Raw genomic sequence first — 24,662 nt, forward strand, 5'->3', positions numbered from 1 at the left:
ACGGCGATTTCTGTCGTGTTGCTTGGCGTCTTGCACAAATGGCCTGTCCATTGACACAATGTCACAACGTAGATCATGTGTTTGTGCAGGCTGATGTCGAGGCAGCAATTCAACAAGTAAAGGAAGCCAAGCGTCAGAGGACCAATCCTAAGATTCATTCGGTAGACATCCAGGCAAAACTGAGAGATGAACATCGTTCATCCAGCAAAGAGAATCGTCTACAGTTGCTGCTGAAACACCGTTCCATTCTGAAAGAAGTCTGCTCGAAAGAAATCACTGATGAAGACTTGGAGGCTCCACGTGGGTCAGCACACAGCTTGTTCCAACTTTACGACGTGTTCGCTGAAGACAAGGAGAAAGACGATGACACAAAAGAAAATGTAAGTTCATATGGTTGCATTGCCTCTAGTGTACCGTGGACATAGATAGCTTAAAGGGACACTAAAGCAAAACACTAAATCAGTTCAAACTGATAAAGCCTTTATTGATAACTCTCTTCTCATTAATTTTGACCTAATAGGTTGATAATTAGAAAAAAATTGTCAAGGTTGCTCAGTTTTTTAATTTAATTTCGTGCGAAATCCCCAACGCCGGTATGTCACCGTGACATCATGGATTGCAAAATATTTTTTCATATGTAGGCCGTGCTGGCTCGGCAAAAGTTCCCGGAACTCGCCATGTTCAAACTTTGGCTGTCAACAGCCATGACATCACAGCTGGTGTGGGAACTTCAAGGAGGCCCGCCCATCTTTTGTTATTTCTTCTTTTCTGGCTTACCAAAGGCCTTATTGTGGTAGGAGTGGTGTTTTTTATTATATTGTAGAAGGGTAATTTACTGATACAGAACAAATAAATTTTCTCTTTAGTGTCCCTTTAAGTGAAATGTTTTACAATAACTCAATGTTAATGATGTTTCACGTAACTTTATTTTCACTCAGCGACAGTGATTTCCGTTGCTCCGCAACCGCGGGGACTAGGACTGCTAGGGTCGGAGAGACATGATACTTTTGAGGCACCCTTAAAGAATAGATGTTCTAAAAGAGCTGGACCTGGAACATAGTGTGGACCTTCTGCCACTGGTGTTCGATAATAGTGTCCACATGTGCCGCACTTGTGCTGTGGCATTCGCAAAAGGCATGATGGGTGGCCTCCTTTCCGTTTCTGGGTGCACTGACGCCTGTATTGTGGCGAAGCGCCTACAAGTAAATTGCAGTTTCATCTTTCTTTGGGCTGAGCCGCTCAACATAATGGTGCCTTTCTGTAGAGTGAAATTTTCCATAAGTAACTAAATTTTTGGCTTCAAATTGTAACTCTGCTCGAATGCTTATAGCACGTAGTATCAGTTGTGTGGCACGTAAGTAGCAGCAATGTGTAATAGTGGTATCACAAGTGCAATCTTGCATTTTTCATAAGAAAAATACGGTATAAAGAAATACAGTTAAACCCGGATATATTGAATCTGAGGGGGATCACAAAAAGTTTGATATATAGGTATTTCGATAAATAAAATAAAAATTGCATTGAAAAATTTTTAAGGGGATTTTGCTGCTGTTCGTTCTACACAATAATTCGTCATGTGGGTGCGATATACCCGGGTTCGACTATATTTACTAGACAGTGTCATGCAAATGTCAGAAGTGTCAAGCAGGTTGCGTTACTGGAATTACAGGAACAGTACGCCAGCATTTGATATCAATGTTAGCAATGAGATCAATTTATTCAGAAAATGCTGAGTACGCAAGAAATAAAATATTTAATGTTGCATTTCATGCAACATTCGGAGCACATATTTCTCTACAAAAGGTGCACAACATTTCATATGTCATTAAGTACAGGTAACAAGAGCTGAAAATGTAACTAGTATGTGGCAGCAGCCACAAATTAATTACTGAACTCGTATCATGTTACTGAGTGAGCATCTGCGCATGTTCTGACTTCAGTGCTTTTTGCACGTCAGTCACTGTGCTGCTGTGTGATCCCTCGTGATCTTGCCTTGCGACTTTTTACCCTTCCTTTACACAGTGAATACAGACATGATTTCCATCATTAAATAATACGAGCCATTACTGTGTCAAAATTGCTTGTCGATGCTCAGTATAATTTTAAATGCAGCAGTGGCATAGCTATTGAAGGAACAGAAATCGTACACTACAGCCTGCACGAACTGAAACAAGTTTCAATTGATGAGTGTTTTATCTTACCTTGAGATGTTCTCAGTTTTCAGTTGTGTGTGCAGTAGCCACAACATTTTATTTTTTTATGCGTTCTCATAACTCGCTGAAAGCATGGGGTAGCTGTCAACTTCATAATTACACTGTGAAATCTCAAACGTTCAAGAGTGCCGCAAGTAATTAATTACATTTTATACGACCCATTGAAAACACACTTCAAGTGCACTGTGTCATTGAAAAATTACACATGCAGGGGAACATGCTGTCCCCTCTTGCCCTGACGAGTGCTAACTGGACTCTGCATTCTGCAGCACAGTCATAGTGTGTGTTTACGTGCCAGTAACACCTTGAGACAACAGCTACCATGAGACAACAGGTTTCGTTGACGTGATTAGTGCTTTTTTACTTCCAAAGCCAAGCTGCTCTTGGCATGCACTTTGAATTGGTTGCATTAAAAGGTAATGCAATTTTTTGTTGCACTCTCAGGAAATTGAGACTCCATAGCATAATTACTGGGTTGATGGCTATCTAATAAAGCAATGAAAATGAGATGAACATTTTCTGTCACTACAACACTTTAAAAGACCAGAAAGCATGGTACATTATCTTATATTCAAATACCAAAATGAAAACATTTGTCTGGCTCTCGCATTGTTTATGGTAACAATACAACTGTGAATACTTTGGCAGCAAGGTGCAACCTTCAGCGTTGCTCCGACGGAAGCCACACCATCCCCAATGTATGTGGAAGTTTCAGTGAAAATTGCAGTTCACTGGGCAAATCGCAGTAGCATTTTTTTTTCTGCTCCAGTTGCCTCATGTGAAACTGCCTAGAATACATGTGAAAGACAAATTCGGAGTGAAGGGGCAGCTTTGCTTTAGTGTATGTGTGTCCGTGTGCATGTGGGTGTTTTTTTGCGCTCTTTAGCTGTTACCAAGACAAAATCTAGATGCCTACCCTTTGTCTTTCATACGTATCTGGCTTTCTCTGTGCCATATCTATTTTAGGTACCAGCTAGCCCTTTAGCATGCCCTTCACGCACTTTTTCATCTCTGAAGCTTCTAAAGTTCGTAACTGTGTAATTCATAAATGTTTGGAAAACAATTACAAAAACAAACGCTTTGTTGAAGCTGCATTGTATCATGTCCTACTTTCTATCATTTGCCTGTACCAGCAGTTGCTGTCTGAAAAACGTGTAGTTCTGTTTTGTCCAGACCCAGACATGCGAGAGCTTGCACTGCTTTTTCCCGACCCTTGTGTGCGCATGTGCGAGTTGCGAGAGAGAGAAATCCTGGGATTTGTGCTTCTCGAAATCTGCCTTTGCTCTTAGGTACTATGGAGGAGGGTGCGCTTCACTCCGTTTGTCCCTAGTCGATGGCAATGCGCACTATGCGTGAACTACCGCTTAACTTCCTTCCAAACTGCTGGCCGCTAAAGCAGCATCTGCCTATCCAAACCCCTTATGCTGCGTGCTGGGTCACTCTGCTCCTCTTGGCAGGAACCATCTGTGTTAGGCCTGGTGGTGCAGCATAGGAAAAAGGAACATGTACTGCAGGAGTCATAGGGGAAAATGACATAATAATGCAATATTTCATAAAAATAAAACTTAACCTGCGATTTAAATTGAGGACTTCGTAGTCATGAGTGCAATACTTTTGCAGCATACACAAACGGAAAATGAGTCTAATAAGGAGTATATTTATTCGTCGCGCAGTGCACACAGCAGCTCGGCTGGGGACAAATGGAGCAAAGAGTGCCCTCCCCCATAGTACCTAGGCGCTGTACCTAGATATTTATCTCGCAATTCGCGCGTGTGCACAAGGGTCAGGCAAACATGGCGTAGCTCTTGAGTGTCTGGGCCCTTGAGAAAACGAAAATGTGCATCTGAAACACACATACATGCACAGAGAAATTATGGGTTTTGAACATCGAGTTAAAGTTAAATACAGAATATTTTTCTGCTTCCAACGGTACAAAAGGAATCATGTAGAGACAGGGTAGACAGAAAAGAGAGATGCAATGATATTTGAAAGTATATTAGTTTAGACAGTTAGTTTACCAGGGGCACATTAGGTGGCCATAATGTGGCCCTTCTCATGGCAGGAAAGCAGGGTTGCCAGATGGCCCCAACAAAAAATAGCCAAATGATTTCAAAATAAAGCTCAAAAATAGCCAGACCCAAATTTTTCGTGAGCGAAAAGTAGCCAAAAACATAGCCAAAACGTTTGATGATATTATGCAGGTGTCTTATAGATGGTGTCCAAATCTCACCCCGTATTTCTAGCTCCAAAATTACTTCCGCCGTATGCAACCAGCACGACAGTGGCCTGAAGATCTGCGTGAAGAATTCTAGTGAGAGTTGCCACTGAGACGTGTATTTGGTACACCACTTATTGTTACAATGAGCCGACAGATTTCTTTTTCCATTTACTCATGACATTATTAGTATTTACTGAGCCATGTTCTGAGCTAACTTTAGTTTTGACGCCTGACTTTACCCGTGGTATTTTTCTATAAGATTCGGACAAAATACTGCCAGCTCGAACCTCGAGGATCAGCTCTCGCTGGTCACACCAAGAGGCAGCCCACGCTCAAGGCATTTTGGAATAGGAATGCCTTTACTAAACTTTATTCATAAAATAATCATGTTATTTCTCTCCCGCTATCTTTCTCTCTCAATGTTTTATTTTTTATTTGAAAGCAGCTCGACTCTGAGTTAGCAAATGCTGACGCTTGAAGGCACACTGGATTCTGGAGAAAACTGGAAACCTTCTCGCATTTTCTTCGTGCGATGAATTGGCAGTTGTAACTGCAATTCGCATTTTAGTGGCAACAAACAGAACGACCTGCTGGCCCATAACAGAAGAGGTGAACTGCGCAATATTTAAACAGGGATTCGCTGGCAAGATTAATACAATATGAAAAGGTGTACGTAAGTTTCTGTGAATGTAGGCACGAATACGTGTGTGGCCACATTTCGGAGGGGGGCTTTGTACGTTACTTTCAGTGCGACTTGAACAAAAAAAAACAATATATAATTCCACTAGGGAACACAAAAAATATAGTTTATGCATCGCGCACGACTGTCATGAAGTTAAGTACAAAGTAAACCCCTTTGTCTAACAAATTCACACATTATGCATAAGAATAGGAAGTCAGTAGAACACTATATTATATGCCATTAGAAACTGGCAAGAACTCTTTGCCCAACCACCACTGTGATGTGTCCAAAAGTAATAAAATATGGACATAACAGTACCACAAGCATCTATTATGTATATCGAACGTAGTTCTTTTTCTCATCACAGCTGGAAAATACGTGTGAGCAAAGTACAATGTAATGACTAGTAAGACGAACAAAGAGGAATTACAATGATTATGAGTTTTCCCCCATAAGAAGTTGTCAATGCTCTCACTCGAAGACCATGCTCATGCAGTGCTCTTGCGAACATGCAGATCACAACTAGAGCAAAATATTTTGTTCTGATCGACAGTAGACCCTACTGCGCTTCGCTGAGCATGTACGCAAAGACTCTAACCGTCGTGTTTTTCGTTTAAGGCGACTTGCAGATTTTTTTCGTAGAATTACTGGGTAAATAACGTGGTGATTTGCGGGAAAACCAAGCAATAGGCTTTAGGAATCCTTGATAGTGTTGAAAGACCACGGGCGAAAATGACGCGCCATGACATGCGTGCGAATACTTTAGCTGTTGTGTTAGTAAACATAATAGTTTTCTGTATAGCAGCTGGCAAGGAACGCGTACTCAACAGGTGTCACCCCTACGGTTTTTCTTACCGAACCACGCGTGAACTGGCAGCTGGCGGCGCCGAAACCAAAACAAAAAGAAGGGAGCTTAGCGCTGGAATGACGTATAATGTGGCAGCCATGACTTAACGCCATCCTCCCAGTGCTGACATTGCCTAAAACACAGCCTTCGAGATTGCCTACGTAACTTTGTAACGATAGTGAGCTTTGGGTTCCCGAATTTCGTCAGTGTTGACGTGGTCCTCTGAAGTCCTTGGTGGTAGTGAGAAACGGAATTTTTGGTCATAACTCTAATCATTAGTCATTGTCATTATTTTAATACCAATATATTTTACGCAATTTACAGCGACTTGCTTTTAGGCCTTTCTACAGCCACGTTACATCAACCATTTATAACTCATATTATAGTACATTTAAACCCTATTTACATGTACAACTCTATTTATAGTACATTGAAAAACCATCACCATTTGTCATGGTGCTCTTTGGCCATATCTGGCCCTTGCGCCAATAAAAACCACATATTATTGAAATAAGGACTATCATGTGCTCATGCCGAAGCATTCAACTCCGAGATGCAGCACGTAGTTGATTTGTAGTTGAATGTTTGCACACCCCTAGAGTAAATCGACATGGCATTCCTTTCCATTATTGCTAAGCAGGACTGCTTTTTCTGAAAAGGCTAATTAAAGCCTCATAAATGGTCTAGAGGAATTAACATATTCTTTGAATGGGCTTACATGTTTGGGACTTAACAATGTCATATGTAATTTTTTTATTTGCTCCACTCATGTAAATCTGAGCTGTTCAATATAAGTATCCACTATAAGTATTTAAAGGGGTACGAACATAAAAACTTGTCATAATGCTTGCTTCAATCACTATTACAAATCTTTAGGGTTCTATAAATTGTGATATTTTTGTGGTGTATTCTTAGGAGGACCTCGAGAAAAAGAAATCAGAAATTGCATGCAACAATGTCCCCATGGTGAGAGAAGCTGCCAAGGAGGAAAAAGTGGATGGAGATTATGTTTACGATGTCTACTACAACAATGTCCACTGCAACTTCATTAGAGATGATGAGTTCTGGTGAGTGATACAGGTATTTTGCATGCAGTGTTCTTTGATGGTGTCAAGGCACATGGCTGTTCAATATAATTTGTTTCACAATATCAAAGTATGGGCTCTCTTTCTTTGCTTGAGCCATTACTTGGTATATTGATGCATGCCTTGGTCTGCCTTTTTTTTTTTTAAAGTTGTTGGCTGATGCAGATCTATTGCCAACCGTGACATGTCATAGCCCATAGAAACGCCAAGACTGGCTAAGCTTCAGAATATTCATTTTATGACGTGGTGAACAGTCTCTGGTAGGGTTAGGTTGCAATGGCTGCCATGGTAAAATGCATCAGCTAAGGTGTTATACTGGCATATTTTATTAGGTACTTGAGCCATGGAAAGCAAACAGAATTAATGTGTATCCTGGCTCACAGCATAAACTTCAGGGTGTGTTAACTACACTTGTATATGCAATTAAAAGTGAAATCCTCTATTCCATTCTGTGTGCCTAGAGGGACAGCATTGAATTTGTTTATTTTTTTACTCTTTTCTGAAGCCTTGTATTTCGTAAACTGAGTTGACACTGGTAGCTAGTTGAACTGGCTAGCTGCTCAGTAGATGTCCCCCGCTGTCAGGATGCCTATTCATTCAAGAATTGAGAACACTGTGGTTGCCCTCTAAATGACCACAAAATCTGGGATTGGAGAAGGTGCTAGCACTGAAGATGAACTGTATTAGGTTCTATGGTGTATCTTGGCACAAAATTCTTTTCGGATTTATATGACCATGTCAGTCGTGTATGTACAGCGTCCACAGTTATTGTGTTTTCATTTAAATTGGTGCTGACAAAAGCTTTGTACATATCCCACTTTTATGCTTTATCAGACAGCTGCAGACGCTGTAACTACAGTGTCTGGTTTGTTTACAAGTTATCTGCACGTCATGATGAAGATCGGAGAGAGGTCACAAACCGCTGACGCATGTGCCGGTCAGCCTTGTTCAGCAGTCAAAAGCCACAGCACAGAATGACTGTCTCACTGAAAGCTGGATGCACGGCACATATACCATTCTTTCCTCTTTCACTCTGTACTTTTTCGAATTGCACAGGGGATAATAAGCTTGGTCCGCTGCTGTAAAACAATGTCTGAAGCTTTCAGCAAGCCAATCATACTGTGGCTTTGACTAGTGCACCCACCCACACATCAGTGATGCCAGGTGACCTCCCCACCCCACAATCTTTGACATACAGAGGTTGTCCTTGTAAACAAACTCTATGCCAGGAAATTTGGCATGCTTCTTGAATTTGTTGCATTAAAAGACGTTATAATTTATTTTTGTTGCACCTTCGAGGAATTGAGCTGTCGTACTGCGATTACGAAGTTTATGGCTAGCGGAGCTTGATTTACTTGATTTGAAAGTCACACCGAGAAACTGCTGAGAACTGTGAACGTATCTGCAGAAGTACGCAGTACTCAAATCATGTTTAAAATTTTTGCATCCTTTATTGCGTGCATCACCAGTTGCATTGCATTGCAGTTCTGTCCAGTGGTGGGTAAAAAAAATCCACCGACATTGAGCTTTTGGTAAGTTTAACTCTCTGCGTACACAATGTGGCTCCAGTTCAGTGCTTAGTACTGCTACGCGCCACCACATTCAAACCACAGCCCAATCCACTCAAGACTCAAGCTTGCACCCCTAGGACTCGCACGCGCTCACTCAGCTTTATGGGTGGATCTGAGTGAGCTTGCCTGCCTATGGTTGCAGGTTTATATTATTGCAAGACTAAAGGACCACAGTTCACTTCTGTGTCTGTGGACAAGAACAAGTTCTACAATGATGTAGTAGGCTCAACCGACTGCTTTCAAGCATTCCAGAAGTGGCGAGAGTGACCAAGTCTTGCATTTGTCGGCTTTGCCTGGCAAGGCTGGTCGGAATTCTCGAGTAAAATGGAAAGCTGGGCGAGTTGGGGCATTTATAAAGAAAGGCTCGAATCGAACTAGACAAAGAGAAGCGCTCACTCACGAATCGAATTTTATTATGTGTTATAATTTATCAAATTCTTTTTACTCATAAAGACTAGTTATCACATGAAGTGAGTGAAGTGTTTTTATCCACAAACATGACGGTTGTGTGTCAGTCGGTCATCATTAGTCTTGCATGTTGAGGTTGCATATCTTGAGCCTGGTTAATTACTTAATATGTTTTGTTTTATTTCCTTGCTGGTATGGCTGCTTTTCTTTTTTGGGGGGCACTTTTTTGCATAAGTATGCCGGATTTTTGTTATAGAACTTTAGCTGAGTCAGCACTTGTATACTTTCTTGTGTGCTTGTTATTTTATGCTGTTTCAGTTTGTTTTTTACTGTAGTAGCACACTGGCTGCCATGGCAGCATTTTGTCACATGTGATCTTGCAGACAAGCTTGAAGTACACTTAAAGGGCCATATAGAGGCTGTTGCCTGATTGTCAGGCTTCAGTGTTTGCACACAACAAAATCCAAAGCCAAGTGCAGATTTCCACTTGTAAAATTAATAGAGGTGTTATATCTCTGGGAAAGGCTGAGCATTTCGTGACAAGATAGTTTTTTCTCTGGATGCAAGAATAACGTAAACAATGTATTTAACACTGTGCGGTGCATTCAGGTAAATTGTGTCGAACGAATGTTGGTGTCACTTATGGACTATAAACATTCATGCCAGCCATCGTAATTTTTCGATGTTTTTGATATTGAATGATGTTTAATATTTAATTAGTTTGTTCTGTGTATCATGCTCGACATCCATCGCTTGTCATGAGAAATAGGATCTGATCTGTTAGGGACAGAAAATGATAGGAAGAACAGTCCTGGTAATGTTCTCATTTGTCGAAATGCAGCAAAAGCTGAATTCTGAAGCTGTTTCTGATGCTCTGCCTCGCCTCATCGTGGTTGTTTGGGCCAGCAGACTAAGCAGAATTGGTCCTCAATTTTATGGAGTGCAAAAGTTGTGCTGAGAGATTGGCAATTCCATACAAGTACTCTTTAGTAGCTATGCCTTACTTCCGTCTCTATGTGGCACAAAAGCAGCCCTGTGTTCACTAGAGAAAATCTCACCAGTAGCCGTTTTCTGTTACTGGCAGCCTACCAGAAACCTAGATTACTTTTGTGTCACTTGCCCTAGGCATTTAAGTTGGGCAACCAGGGAGCTTGCTGTAATAAAATGATGGCTAAAGGCTTCCAAAGAAATTGAGAGGAAAGAGTTGCTGGAAGTTTAATAAAGCCTTTTCTTGATATAATGAGACTGAAAGCAGAGTCACTTAATGAGGCCCTCCCATGCAGCGAGTGAAATTCGAAGGCTTATCTCTGTGCTTTCAACTTCGCTAATATTCTTAGTGGCTTCTAGAATAATCTGCCAACCGTAAAAGCTGCCCTTTTTCTCTTTTATGGCGGGGAGACAGGCACTCGGCTTGCTTGCAGACGATCCCAGAGTTGGCTGCCTGTCTATGTCACATACTGCTGCAAATGTAGAACATGTGAGGCAGTTACAGCATGAAAATTGCCGTGTTACTATGTGCAGGATATCAGATCTGAAATCGAACAGGATTGTGTGTCACCAGATCTTGCAAGATTTAGGAAAACGGAAACGGAATGCAAAAATCGTTCCTCACCACACTGACAGACAAACTGAAAGAAACCAAACAAACAATTGCTGCTGAACTTTTGAAAAGGTCCAGAAGTGATTCCTCATTTGTGTTAACTGTTCAGCATCATTGCCAAATTGTAACCCCCCCCCCCCCCCCACGCATCCAGCCCCACCAGTCCAATGTGTACCTTCAGGGTTCTGTTCACATTGTCATTACAATTCAGGAGGTGGCTTGAGGTCGAATTTTCCTGATTAACACAAACACTCTATCACTGTCTTGTATTTACTCGTTCACTCTTAAATTATTTTGAGTAAAACGCTGAAGAAATGAACATATTTTTGCAATTCATTCGGGCCTGCCTCATAATCGTTTGGCACGTAAAACCCCAGAATTTGAAAGCGTAAGTTTGGGCATGTTGGTATTGTTGGAAGTTAGCGCTGTGTCCACATCGTACCTCTGTCTCTCGTCCCTCTTCGTGTGCTAAAAAGTAAAAGCCCAGAATTTAATTTTTTAGGGACATCTAAAGCACACTAACAGAATGCAATTCTGTGTCATCTTGCGGTTGTACCAATCGGCAGTACTTGTGATGTAAAAGCTGCTTCGGTGACACCCTCACCTGCAGTGCCTCGTAAATAAATTGTAGTGAGAACAAAGCACATATGCATAGTAAAGTGCTGAAGTGTGTTTTTTTCTCCCTCTTACTGCTGTACCATATACTAACCCTTAGTTACTACTGATCTCGTTTTTTTCCCTTCATTTAGCCTGTTCCGCTGCGGACCACCAAACGCCTTTGCCCCTGAGCATGACTTTGCTTATGACTCTGACCCAGAGTTTGATGCATGCAATGAAGAGGACAGCGACAGCAATGCTGAGGATAACTGGCGGAATGACTACCCTGAAGATCCAGAGATCCTAAAACGTGAGTTAAGGAAGGCAAAACTTAGCAGTTTACTCAGCAGCTGCGGCTGCCCCATTTTGAAGGTGGCAAAATGCAGAAACACTTGTGTACTTTAGGTTTAGGTGCACATTAAAGAACCCCATATGGTCAAAGTAACCTCTAGCCCTCCACTGCCATGTCTCTCATGACCCACTGTACATTAAATTTCACGATTTATTTTAATTTTTACCCAACAGGCCGCGAAAAGCTCATTGTGTCTTTTGGGAGGTGTAAAGAATACTCTGCATAGTATTATGAGGAATAGAGTTGTGATAACTTAGTGTGTTTCATTATAATATGCTGTTTAGTTGACTGAAGCTGAAAATAAAAGTGAATAGCTAGCTAAGTAAAGCGCTCATTGTTGAAGTTTGTGTAGTCAATCGGTTGTCAATTTCAGTGTATTTCTGTCATTATACCATGGTCATCATGTCGACTTTGTTATCTAATTTATAATGTTGGCATTATTGATGCTAGCTTATTGTGCGTCACACTTGAATGCATTGCCTGTACAGCACATCACAATAAAACAGGAGAAATAGTAGTGTCCTAATCTCAAGGGGATTGCGCCTTTAAAAATTAAATTTAATTCGGATGTTTTGTGTGCGAAAACCATTATTTGGTTATGAGACATGCTGTAGGGGGTGCTCCGGATTAACTTTGACCACTTAGGGTTCTTGAACTTGCTCTTAAATAAGTACATTAACATTTTTGTGTTTCGCCCCCACCAAAATGCGGCCGGCGCAACACCATAGGGGGTGTGCCTTTCTTGCTGTTTACAGCAGTGCTTGTTAATGGTAGAAAGTGAAAAAAAAAAAACAAAAAAAAAAAAACACACTTAACCTGAGATTTAAGTGTAGAGTAGTCTAGTATGCCACATTGCAGCATCTTTTGTGCCCTGAAAATTTAGAGACAAGGTTATCATTGGAGTGAACACCTGTTGGATGAAATTAAGCCTCTTGTAGAACATAATGTTACTGTAAAAGTGCATTGGATATACGAATTATTGGAGAGCACGAAGTAAATATAAAGTGTTTCTCTTCGATATCAGTGTGAAGTGAATATATGCTTATTACGAATATTGGATATAATGAAGGTATTTTTGTGTCGGATGTGACTTCGTTATGAGGTTCAACTGTGCTGTATGCCAATGACCTTTAGTGAAGACATCTTCTGTGCTTCTTTTTCTTGCACAAGCTTTTTTCATGCTAATAGGTGGGGGTGTCTTAATTTGGTTTACCTTGTTTTATAACATGTTAATTTTTACAAGTGCCACAGTTCTTATTTAATAAAAGAATGAAGTGGTGGAACATGCATTCCCCACCCGTAATACTGGCAAGAAATTATGGTGGTTTTTAGGAGGATCTATAAAGGTGCGTCACAGATAACTTTAGCCAAGGTTTGAAAATATACCAAAGCACTCTAAAGAGAATGCAACCAAATGCATGTTGTTTGCTAATGTATGGAGCAAGTCACTTTTTTTTTTATTCTGCTTAATTGCATAGTTAGTGAAGATTAGTTAACCAACTTGGCAAGTATTAACTCTAGGGCAAAACGTCAAATTGGAAAGTTCTAGAGCATTCTAGAAAATATCTAATTCAGCATTTTCTAACTTCCTGCTTCTTACATAATCACTTTTTCTGTGTCCTAAAGAAAGCCCAAGAAATATGAAAAAAAGCATGCAACATGGTGCCACGATTGCAGTGCTCTCAAATGTGCTGCGTGTGAACTAGAGATGGGCAAAACGGCTCACTTCAGTGAGCGGCTCGGAACGGCTCAGCTCACTGAAATGAACCGGTTCATTTGAACGGCTAACCGGTTCACTTAAATGTGTAACCTGTGTTATGCATATTCTATAGTCATCTGGCTTTGAAAAAAAAACGATATATACATTAATTATTGACCATGTTATTGATTATTTTTACATATATTAAAAGCGTGAATTTTTAGTTGTAATGAAACTTTCTTTTCTGATATTGGGGATAAAATGCTTATGATACTGTGACAGGCAGAATGCGACGTACTTTTTTCAGAAAAAAAATAATATGTAACTTCATCGTCATTACAGAAGCTTGTCTGTTTTTGTGGTACTTTAAAATCAACTTTTGTCAAAGTAAAAACACAAAATGATTGTACATTAGGTTTCAACTTTATTCATTTATTCACATACGTACGTTCACTATAATATGAGTAAGCTGTAACACCATGCAAAATGAATGTAGAAATCATTTCTTGAAGTAATATACAAAAATCATACGAAAGATCCACAAAACTGCCGCACGTACCTTTCGTTTTTTTTCTCTTGAGTGCACACGCGATACTGGTGATCATGCCATCATACGCCAGGACAAAAAAAAAAAAAAAAAAAATGAAGTTCTATTATAACACAACAGATCATTGGCCTCGTTTTAATGACGTGCTAATGATACACGCTCAGAACATGCACTGAAGTGGATGTCATAGGCGACATTTTCACGACTACAATAATTAGCACAAATGAAGACCAGGACGTAAACTGTACGTTCACCTGTTGTCTTTAAAGACATGGAACACCATCTTCGAAGTGTTATTGGACCAGCGCATGATGTGCGATCGGTGAGAGTCGTGAGACATCGTTCGAACAGCAGCAGGCAACGAACGGTACCATCCTTTGCCAATTAAGACTTCTTTCCTTCTCCCCTCGGTGGCATCGGGTGCCACACCATAGGACGCACAAAAAACCAAAGGGACTACTGCTCACACCACACACTGCGAGCGAGTACCTGTAGCGCGAGTCTTCCCACACCGGCCACCATTCGTCAGTCAGAAATAGAAACCTCGAAACCCAGCAGAAGACCCAGCTCTGACAGAACGGTTCGGCACGGCTCATTCAAGGAGAGCGAACCGGCTTCCTCACTCCGAAAGAAACGCCGCTCACTTACTGAACCACGGCTCAATCGCTCTTCAAAAGAGTGGCTCAAAAGATCCGGCTTGTTCCTGAGCGCTTTCTAGGAACGGTTCCTCACGCTCACTGAACGAGAGAGAGCCCAGCCAGCTTCCTCTCTCCAAAAGAACCGCCGCTCACTTACTGAACCACAGCTCCCTCGCTCTTCAAAAGAGCGGCGCGCTCCTGGAGCCGGATCTCTTGAAGAGTGAGGGAGCCGTGGCGAAAAGAGCCGCACACTCAAGAGCGAGCCGGATCTTTTGGAGAGCGAGGGAGCCGTGGCAAAAAAAGTGGCTTCGCTCCTGAGCACTCGGGAGTGAGCCGGATCTTTTGAGCCGCTCTATTTAAGAGCGAGGGAACCGTGGTGAGCGGCGGTTCTTTCGTTCTTCAGCCGAAGGCGAGGGGGTGAAGGCGACTCTTGCAAGGAAGGGTGGGAGGGCAGTTGCATTCTCGTACCGCTAATAGATGGCGCGGAAGTCTCACCCAGCAGAAGACACGGCTCTGAGGGAACGCATGGGCACGGCTCTCTGAACGCGAGAGAACCGGCTCCCTTTCTCCAAAAGAACCGCCGCTCATTTTTACTGAACCACCGCTCACTCGCTCTTTAAAAAGAGCCGCTCACAAGATCCAGCTCGCTCCTGAGCGACCCATCTCTAATGTTAACTATCAGCACGTTTATCCTGCCTAAAAGTGACAGTGCAGCGACACAGGTATTGGGTGCATGATTTACACCAGTGATGTGTTTCACTTACACCGATTCATGATGGCGATAAGCAGCTATACTCTGTCATGTAATAAGTTGGCAGCGCAGCCAAGGTTACCAGCCTCAGCACTCCATTTGGGGCTGCATGCTACAACGTAGTTCCGGTGCCGTCATGCACTCTTTGGTTAGTCTGGTGTTTCGGAGTATCTCCTTTAACTGAGAGTATAGCCAACCTTTCACACCTCGATACACTTTATTGGGTGTGGAACTAACATAGGCCAACACTAGGTCAGTCTGGAAGAGCCTCCTTTTGTAGTCATTGCTTGTGCTCAAGTGTAAACCATAACTGTTCCTACATGCAATTTGTTTTCAAAATATTCTTTAGAGTACGACATGTACGCAGAAAATTTTGAAGAAATGGTTACAAGCTCTGTGAGGGAGCAGCTCAATGGCCTGAACCTGGTCTTCAGTGATGGTGAGTACCATTAGTGCCAAAAAAGCACTATTCAAACCTTAGCTGTTTAGTTTTTTCCTAATTTTCTTGGCAGAACCATTTGATTGCTGTATTCTGGGAGGGGGGGGGGGAATTTGTTGTGCAGAGCACACATTTCGTTATTGATATGAAGCTTTCTTTGCTTCACACCAGGCACTTTGTTTGCAGTGGATAGGCCCCTGTCTTGCCTTGTTTCTGGCCTCCTTAGTAAAAAAAATTGTGTCCGAAGAAGGGGACGAACCAGTGTCCCCCGGCACTGAAGCAAATGCTCTACCCATTAGGCTACAGACATATGCTTACTTCTCTCATATCAATGCCAACTAGCATTCAAGGATAATTGGAGCATGCGTCATGTTGCATAGTAAGAATTTCCTCTAAAGAGCGAGAGCACATATGTGCATGGTACAGACGCAGGAATGAAAGGGACGAATAATTGTCAACCTTACCACTGTCTTTCATGTGCATCATGTTGCATAGCAACTGGTTGTTATAAAAGTGCGAGCGCACCAGTGTGCTCCACATTGTACCGCATTTGGGATCTGCCCAGGTCGTAACAGGACAGGTTGTAGCATTTCTTTACCAGTGTACAATAAATCGGTGGTTGTGCCATCGCTGCCACACTATCGTTGATGCCTTGCTGCCGTCATCACACACAGTTGCTTGGCTTACACAAGCAGGTTGGTCTATCTTGTAATGGTCTGCAAAACCTCAAAGGATGCGGGATAGCCAGCTACTGGCAAAATTCTTCGCATAGCACCGATACCCACAGTGCTTGGGGTCTGCATAATTTTTATAAATCTAAATGATCATTTTTAAATGGCATGCACTGATGTGCTTAAGGCATGGTTGCATCACTTACAAATATTTGTTCACCAATTTATGCAGGATGTGTGTTTGGTTAGGCATTACATACCCTTCAACCACAATTGAGTCCCCCCCCCCCCCCCCCTAAAAGAGAGAAGTCCACTTAAAGCAGAATGGAGAAAAAACTCCATTGTTTGCTGCTGACAATCTGGCCGAGCCCACTCCAACACTTTTTGTCAATGTGATCATGTCATGTCAAATTCAGTAATTCACTATTTTACGGCACATATGGCTATTTGCGAATTCAAGCTGGTGAGTTTGTCTCCACTTGGAATGAATTTCCAAAATGACACCAGTTAGGAGATATGCACCATCAAACTCGCTGTAGAAATGCACTGTTGTTCCACTTACTTTTTAACAAAACACTCTTTTATGCCTTGAAGCATAAAGGTAACTGGAACGCGCATGTATTTAGTCCCACACTTTGGAAAATATCTCGAAACTGGTGTAATCCTGAAGATTCACTTCAAGTGTATACATATCGTCTTGCAAGCTCACTGACTATAATTTGTAAATTGCAATATGTGCCATAAAGTAATTAATGAATAAGGTAATTAGCACATTTCATTAATTAATTGGATATGTGTTTCGATTTGTCATGATAGTAATGTCCGCCTCTTCGAATAATCCGGTTCAAGGATAATTATACTAACTGCCACAGGCAATTCTTAAAAATTCTGTAAAATTTAGAGATGATCACCCCATATATGATGTGCTGGGCATAAACGTAGGGTTAATGGCTGTAATAGCTGTCTGTACTTTCACAGGCTGCGCTGTCCAAATTTTTTATACCTTTATTAACCTAAATTGTAGAGCACCTGAAATTAGATTAATCTACTGTTTACTTTGTGTGGATATGTTAACGGTCAGAAGCTGCCATGGCACTTGAGTTACTGTGGTGCTAAACATAACATACTTATTCGCTTCATCGTAAGTGCCTTCACAGGAGGAATCCATAATCTAAGTTGTTCATAATCAAATGGCAATCCTGTTCCCAAGTAACGAAATACAACAAATAATTCGTTTTCCGAAACCACTGCTCGCAAACATCATGCTACTGTACTAAGAAGCAGTTGGCAGCAGTACGCGCTAACCATTGATTTATCCCCCTAACCATTGGTTTATCCCCAAGCTGCACATATCATACCATAGTCTCGAGTGTGGGGTGCACATGACACATCCTTGGAGGTATGTTCAAACAAGACACACGGTACAGGTTAAAATGGGAGACTTGAAGTGATCAAGAAGGTCCGAACAAGGGATGTCTCTGGAACCAGAGAGACATCCCTTGTTCAACCACTGTTGACCTTGGTGATATGTATGCATGTAGTTCTTGAAGGTTGCAGCAAATACTTTGCTTTGGCAGAAAAAAGTGTTGGCAACACCTTCAGTGCCGCAAAGTAGAAGTTGCAAGTGAAAAAGCAGCAAAGAATATGCCATATCTATGAGGAAGATGTTGATGTCGGAATAAGTGTGCAGTGAGCGAGGTATTTTATTTCTGTGGAATAATGAGAACACCAGTAGAGACAACAGCCTGTGGCTCAGTAGTAGTATGTTGCCAAGCCGATTTCGTGTGATGACCATGTTCCAAGAGATTTACAGCTGTGGTCTCAGCTGTTCCTTCTATATCTGCAATCTGTTACTTTCATCTCAGTGCATTCTGCTATGGGAAATATTGTGTGACAGTGCGTAGGAGGAGACGTACCATTCAAATTAAGACTCATTTCGTGTATGTACTTTTGGATGCACTGTAGGTGAATGAGAGTTGCATTTATCACTCTGTACAGTTGAGGAAAACAGCTGTCTGACTGCTGTTAGCTATTAACTGTGTAATTTTGATATGACATGGATATACTTGAAACTCCTTTCGAGAAGCATACTCATGCATGAACACACTACGGCAATTATCTTCATTGAAATATACCAACACTGACCACTTACTATGGGAGATGCATGTCAGGTGCTATATATGTGAGCAAAATTTGGTTGACCAAGTGGTGCCAGTGGTTCATGAGAAATTCGTAAAATTTCAAGATAGATTTATAACTTGACAGAAAGCTAAATACTTTTCTCCATTGATCACACCAATATACAAAGATCTTTTACTTTAAAACTAACAATATAATTGAGATATTATTATTATCAACTATTCTGCTGTTTCGTACGTGAGATTACTCAGTGACTTCCAATTGGGTCCAGTTGGACCAACTGGCATACCAAGCTCCAGTGATGTCCAATTGGAACCAACTGGACTTCTCATGATGCCCAATTGGAACCAACTGAACTTCTCATGAAGCCCAATTGGAACTTGGGCCTCCAATGATGTCCAATTGGAACCAGTTGGGTCCCATTGAAAAATCCAACTGGACTCAATGGGTTTTTTTGACTGGGTGGTGGCTTTATGCAAAAACTCACCATTTCAATAGTCTCTTGTGGTGTACCGATTCAGCCACTGGATTAGAGCCTTTACTCTGTGCCCAAAGTGAATTCATAACCATGTGCATGGGAGTGTGTTCATTTTTGCTAGAGTGAAATAACGAGCTAACTTTGGCAAGCAGAAACTACACTGACCTTCTGTGTGCACTCGTAAGGCACTTTGTTCAAGGAAAAAGCTATGTCCCAAGTGTTTCCTAGTCCACCTACCTTTTGTGTGTGGTGTGCACTAGCAGAGACCAAAGTTGTAGCATAGACTTTAATTTTGTGAGCACCTATTGGCTTGTAGTAACACATCAACAAATTCTTATAAGATTGTATAAAACACAATCTGTTTTACTTCATAATTTTATGCCAGGTTGAATACATTGAATAAACAGAAAGAAATGTGCAAGATGGATGTTACTTCTGCATCCCAAAATAGCTTGTTGAATAGCTTTTAATGTGTCACTGTGCGTTAAGAGAATTAAAGAATTTGGAAGGTGTGTTTCAAAGAAATTCGCAGCACCATATGATCAAGAAACTAAGTTAAACCTCAATATAACGAAGTCAGTAAAATCGGCAACTTGCTTGGTTATATTGAAATTTTGTTGTATTGAAATTCCACCTTTTATGCAAATAAGTACAGTCGCAGATCGATTTTTGTTGTACTGAAGGGGCCGCAAAGTTTTTCCGAATTATCGAGCAATCGAAAAAAAGCAAATTTGAGAAAAAAAAATATTGGAGGACGCTTAAGCTTCGCCTTTAAGAGTGGAACACGATAGCGTTATCGAGCCCCGTTCACATCGCATTTTTCTTTCAGTGGGCTTCACTGCAACACAGAATGTGGGAAAGCCAGCTTACAAAGATCAAACTTACACCAATCCCCTTAAAGTCTGCGTCACTTTTAAACAGAAATGCATTGCTGGGAAGGCGTCTTTCCAGGGGCAATATAAGTTGTCTTATATTAAAATGTGAAGGCCCTAGCACCTTTTTTAAATTATTTTATTGTTTGCTATTGCCCCGACACACGCGTGCCCAAAACGCATTAGGCAGGCGAAATCCCAATTTGACCTGCCGATGATGCGAGCGCCATCTAGATATGATTTTCGCAAGTAGCATACCTGAGCACGCCGATGTTGGCATGGTAGAAATGCTGGATAAGGGGTTTGTGTTTGAGTTTCCTCGTAACAGAATTATGTTTTCTCGTACATTCAAATTACAATCCAATGCCACCATGTCTGTAAGTTGTGGTCGTACCGGTCGTACTTTACCGTTTGTCTGACGGATTTCACTGTGAGAAATTCAGTTTTTGTTCACCAAAACCATGCACCACGTGGAGCGCCTGTGCGGTCGGCGTGGTTGGGGATGATTTTCTCCGCCATGGATGCCGGCATCCACGCAGACACCGATGCTGGATTTTCTGCGACACGGGGCCCTTAACGCTATTCCGTTAAAATTAATTTTGTTGAGTTTGAGTCGGCGACGAAAGGTACAGTTTCCTGTCGTGTTGATATCTTCACATCGGCGGTACAATTAAGTGAAGCTAGCCACGCTTTCACGTCCACGCCGCCCCCGCAGCTGTGTCACCCGCAGTGCGACGACAGCGCCGACAGCGGGGAACAAATGCTTCATCTGCTTCTCGCTCACGGTGTAAGATATATACTCTTATCTTACACCGTGCTCTCGCTTCAACGCATCTCCGAAACTCGAGATTACGCAATCTCCAGTACTCAATGCGCGGGACGCATGCCCACTCTTTACACACGAGGCAGATTACCTCTACAACAGGGCGCGCTAGCTGCGTATGCGCTCTAATGTCTCTATATAGTAGAAGCAAGAGTAACATATACAATGATAAGAGAGGACACTTCCATAGGCCCCTGCGGCTGGGTGGATGGATGGATGAGGCCAAAGCCTTTAAATCGGGCGGTGGCACACACCACTTAGTCGCGACTATTAACATATTGTGTACTTTGTGGATGGTGAAATTTCACCCCTGCCTTGATTTTAGCCATCAATCTGATAACCTCCGTTTGGTTATTTCTACCCGCTTAAAGTCTATTTTGCCTCCACTGTCCCTAAACCCCAATGCTTTGAAAAAATCAGCCGCGTAGCTTTGTACTGTAGGGTTAAGCCCTTTACAGAAAAGTACCGTAAAACCGGACTATAGGTCGAACTGGAATATAGATCGACCCCCCAACTAACCAATTCTAAAAATGAAAAAAAAAATTTTTTTCAATGACAAAAGTACCGAAAGACACCCTTACCTTTAAACAAATGCGACTCAGCCGGTTGCACAATGGTGACAGTATTTATTTAAATGCTGCTCCGTGCCGTGATGATAAGGTGCTGAGAAACACGCGGGTCGATGGTCGCACGATACAAAGCCCACGGCAACCTGACGGGTTGCCATGGGCTTCCGCGTACTCAATCACCTTTTTCTTGAAGGCGACGGTGAATTGCCGTCGGCTTCCGCCCATTTTGAAACAAAATGTGAAAAAGCAGCCTGAATGCGATGGCGAAGGCGGCTGTTTACTTCATCTGCCCATTGTTGCAAAACTTCCGTAGTTTTTCCGCCATTGTCCGGTATATAAGACGAGGGTCGACTTTTCGCAATGGTTTTTTTGAAAAAAAGTTCGACCTATATTCCGGTTTTTACGGTATGAGGTGTTCAGCCATTTCCTCTTCCTCTCCACATGCACCGCACAACGTGTCTATACCTTGGTACTTGACTCGGTACATCTTAGTCCGCAATACTCCTGTCCTGGCTTCAAACAACGAAGAGCTTCCCCTAGAATTATCATAGATATTTTCTTTGGCATTTTCTTGCTTGAAAGTTCTGTATGTTCCCAGTACTGATTTCGTCTGCATCCCTATTTTTCATAGACGCCTCTCTGTTTCTTTAACCTTTTTCTTAACCGCTGTTTCCTGGTTTGCACCCCTCCTGCAGTCCAAATATTTGATTGAGAATTTTCTGGTCTGCTTCCTCCATTTTGTGTCAACATTCCTCATGTACAAATAACTGAAAACTCTCCTTGCCCACCGCTTTTCTGCCATATCTCTCAATCCCTCCTCAAATTCTATCTTGCTGCTAGCTTCCCTGCCCTTGAATGACGTCCATCTCATGTCGCCCTGTACCCCCCGATTTGGGGTATTTCCATGTGCTCCCAAAGCTTAACTTCCAACCTTGCTCAAACCTCTGATCTCATGCACAGGAACGCATTACCGAAAGTCAAACTAGGGACCATCACCCCTTTCCAAATCCCTCTCACCACTTTGTACCTATTGTAATTCCACAGTGCCCTATTTTTCATCACAGCTGCATTCCTGCTACCTTTAGTCGTTACATATTTTTCATGTTCCGTTAGGTACTCAGCCCCAGCCCTATTGTTTATCCACACACCAAGATATTTGTACTTATCCACTACCTCCAGCGTAGATTCGGGTTCGCAGCGCACCTAGCGGGTGTGTGGAATCTACACAGACTCAGATATTGGGACTGCAGGAAAAGTAATCTCGAAGGCTATTTTTTGGCGATTAGAAAAATTACATGGCCTGCAAGATCGCTTCCGTGCGAGTGTTCGTCCCGGAGGCTATATTTCGATTTTTTTAACGCGTTGCTTGCATGCATTGAGTAGCTTCATGTAAGCTGTACCACCAGAGCAGCAAGCACACGATGCCACTGTGTGTTTATGCAGACATTTTAAAAAACATGAGAAGTGTTGGAAGAGACGAAACTTTATTTTCAAGTCATATTCTCAGTAAGCACATGCACTTTTTTTTCGCAACGTTCGATGAACGCAAGCACAAAAAGATGGGTGCACTGCACAATGCAAGACATGCCAATACAGCTGCCACATGATGAGAATAAATTTCACAAAAGGAATAAACAGGCGCTATTATGATAAACCCCACAAAACAGTAAATGTCAGTAAACATCATCATGCATGCACTACTGAGGCAGGAGTGTTTATTCAGAATAAGTCGTAGTCTCAGCTTACATTCTTCTCAATTCGCAAGTTCTCTCTAATTGCGCTCGTAACAAAGGCTTCAAGCAATCTGCAAACGCCACGAATAACGATCCTAAGCACAACTGCATTCTTTCACACAATTGCACACACATGCATTGAATTCAGACTACACGTGTACCGGCGTGTGCCGACTCACTTTCACGTAAATGTGCTGCGCAGCATTCCAAATTGCTGTTTCTTACTTAATCTGAAGCGATCCACGATCATCATGCACGAAGTGAAGAATACAAAAAAGCTCTCTGCGCCGAACAGCACAATGCAACAAATGTCAACTTACGGTTGAAGTGACAAATACATAAGCAATTTGCAAAGTAATGAAGGGAAAAAAAGAATGTAAGGAAGGCGTTCTTACCAAGCAGCAGCCAAGCAGACTAGACGTCCAGGCAGACGAACCCAGCGAAGAACACGGAGGCGTTATCGCACACCTTTTATAGCGTCGCCTTGCCTGATCACACCATGGCCGGTATTTTGTAGCAATGCGTTATGCTTCATTCTGTACTAGTCTTATCATCCACCGCTCACGGCTGGCTGATCCCATTGATAACGTATACGTCTACAGCCACATAAGACAAGTAGACGTATAGTGCACTATAAGAGTTACTACAGTAGATAACTAGTATGCGCATTCCCTTGGAAACAGGGAGTATTGTATTGCCCTCTAGCGGGCGGCATGAAGCTGCGTAGCTCGGCCGCTTTTAGGCTGGAGTGGCCACTTGTGTAATCCGTATGTTACTCTATGGTAGAAGGGCTAACCTCCGCTGTCCCATCTCCTAAAGCCCTTGTTTTTTTCTACTTTTTGCTTGCGAAAGCAAGTCGAAGGTGGCGCTCCTCGAAAGTCCCCGTTGAAGCTTTTAGGCCGCGCGTGCGCCGCCGCCGCCGCTGGCGCCGGCAACGGCGGCTGCGCAGAGCAACTTTCAACATGGCTCTGAGGCGGAAAAAAACAAAATATGAAGAAGTGAAAGCGAGCCCTATTATCATCCAATTGGAGATACGGGAGAGAGAGAAGCGGCATTGTTCAAAGGGTGGCGGTACTTTTCCGAAGGTATAGGGACCTAATGCGCCGCCACGCCCGCCCTCCCCCCTCAAGCGTGCTTGGTCGCGTTACTGCGAGCTCGCTCCCTCCCCCCTTTCACCTTGCTTGCGCGTGAAGACAGTGCTCATCGAGCCACCATCCTTTTCGGCTTACCCTCGCAAGCTTCTACTCACACCCAAAGCGTACAGCGCGCGGGGTGCGATAGGATCTTATCGCACTTGGACTTAATACAGAACACGACGCTGCTCCGCTTCGGCAGTCGCTCTTGGTCGCACGGCACGCGATTTGAGAGGCGTACGCAAGCAGCCGCTTGTAATTCAACCACTTGACCATCTGCGTCTGTCGAGGTTTCCATTAATTGTCTTGGTATTCCTTCGCGGCGGCAGTAAAATTTCGTTATATTGAAATCATGTGTAAACACACTTCGTTATATTGAGCTTCTAAATACATGTTCAATGGACAAGTTAAGAAAGTTAAATACTCCGTTATATCGAGGTTTATCTGTATTTGCAATGTGTGATGCTTGGTCATTATTGCAGGAAAATGTTGGATTGCTTATAGAACTGTTTGCATTTCATTTGCAGATGATGATGATGGGGTGGACCTGGAGGACTAAGCAGTTGCATCATTTCCTCAAAAGCCGTTTTTTTTTTA

At 42.3% G+C, this 24,662-nt stretch overlaps 1 protein-coding gene across 1 annotated transcript; it reads left to right on the top strand.

Annotated features, from left to right (window-relative positions):
- LOC119446501 (probable RNA polymerase II nuclear localization protein SLC7A6OS) lies at window positions 1–24,661 on the top strand. Its single transcript, XM_037710976.2, has 5 exons — window positions 1–380; window positions 6,876–7,027; window positions 11,374–11,531; window positions 15,558–15,647; window positions 24,593–24,661. The coding sequence occupies exons 1-5, from the start codon at window positions 39–41 to the stop codon at window positions 24,622–24,624; spliced, it is 774 nt and encodes a 257-aa protein (XP_037566904.2). The 5' UTR covers window positions 1–38; the 3' UTR covers window positions 24,625–24,661.
- The last annotated feature ends 1 nt before the right edge of the window (window position 24,662 follows it).

Source organism: Dermacentor silvarum, chromosome 1, assembly GCF_013339745.2.
Source record: "Dermacentor silvarum isolate Dsil-2018 chromosome 1, BIME_Dsil_1.4, whole genome shotgun sequence".
NCBI classification, from domain to species: Eukaryota; Metazoa; Arthropoda; class Arachnida; order Ixodida; family Ixodidae; genus Dermacentor; species Dermacentor silvarum.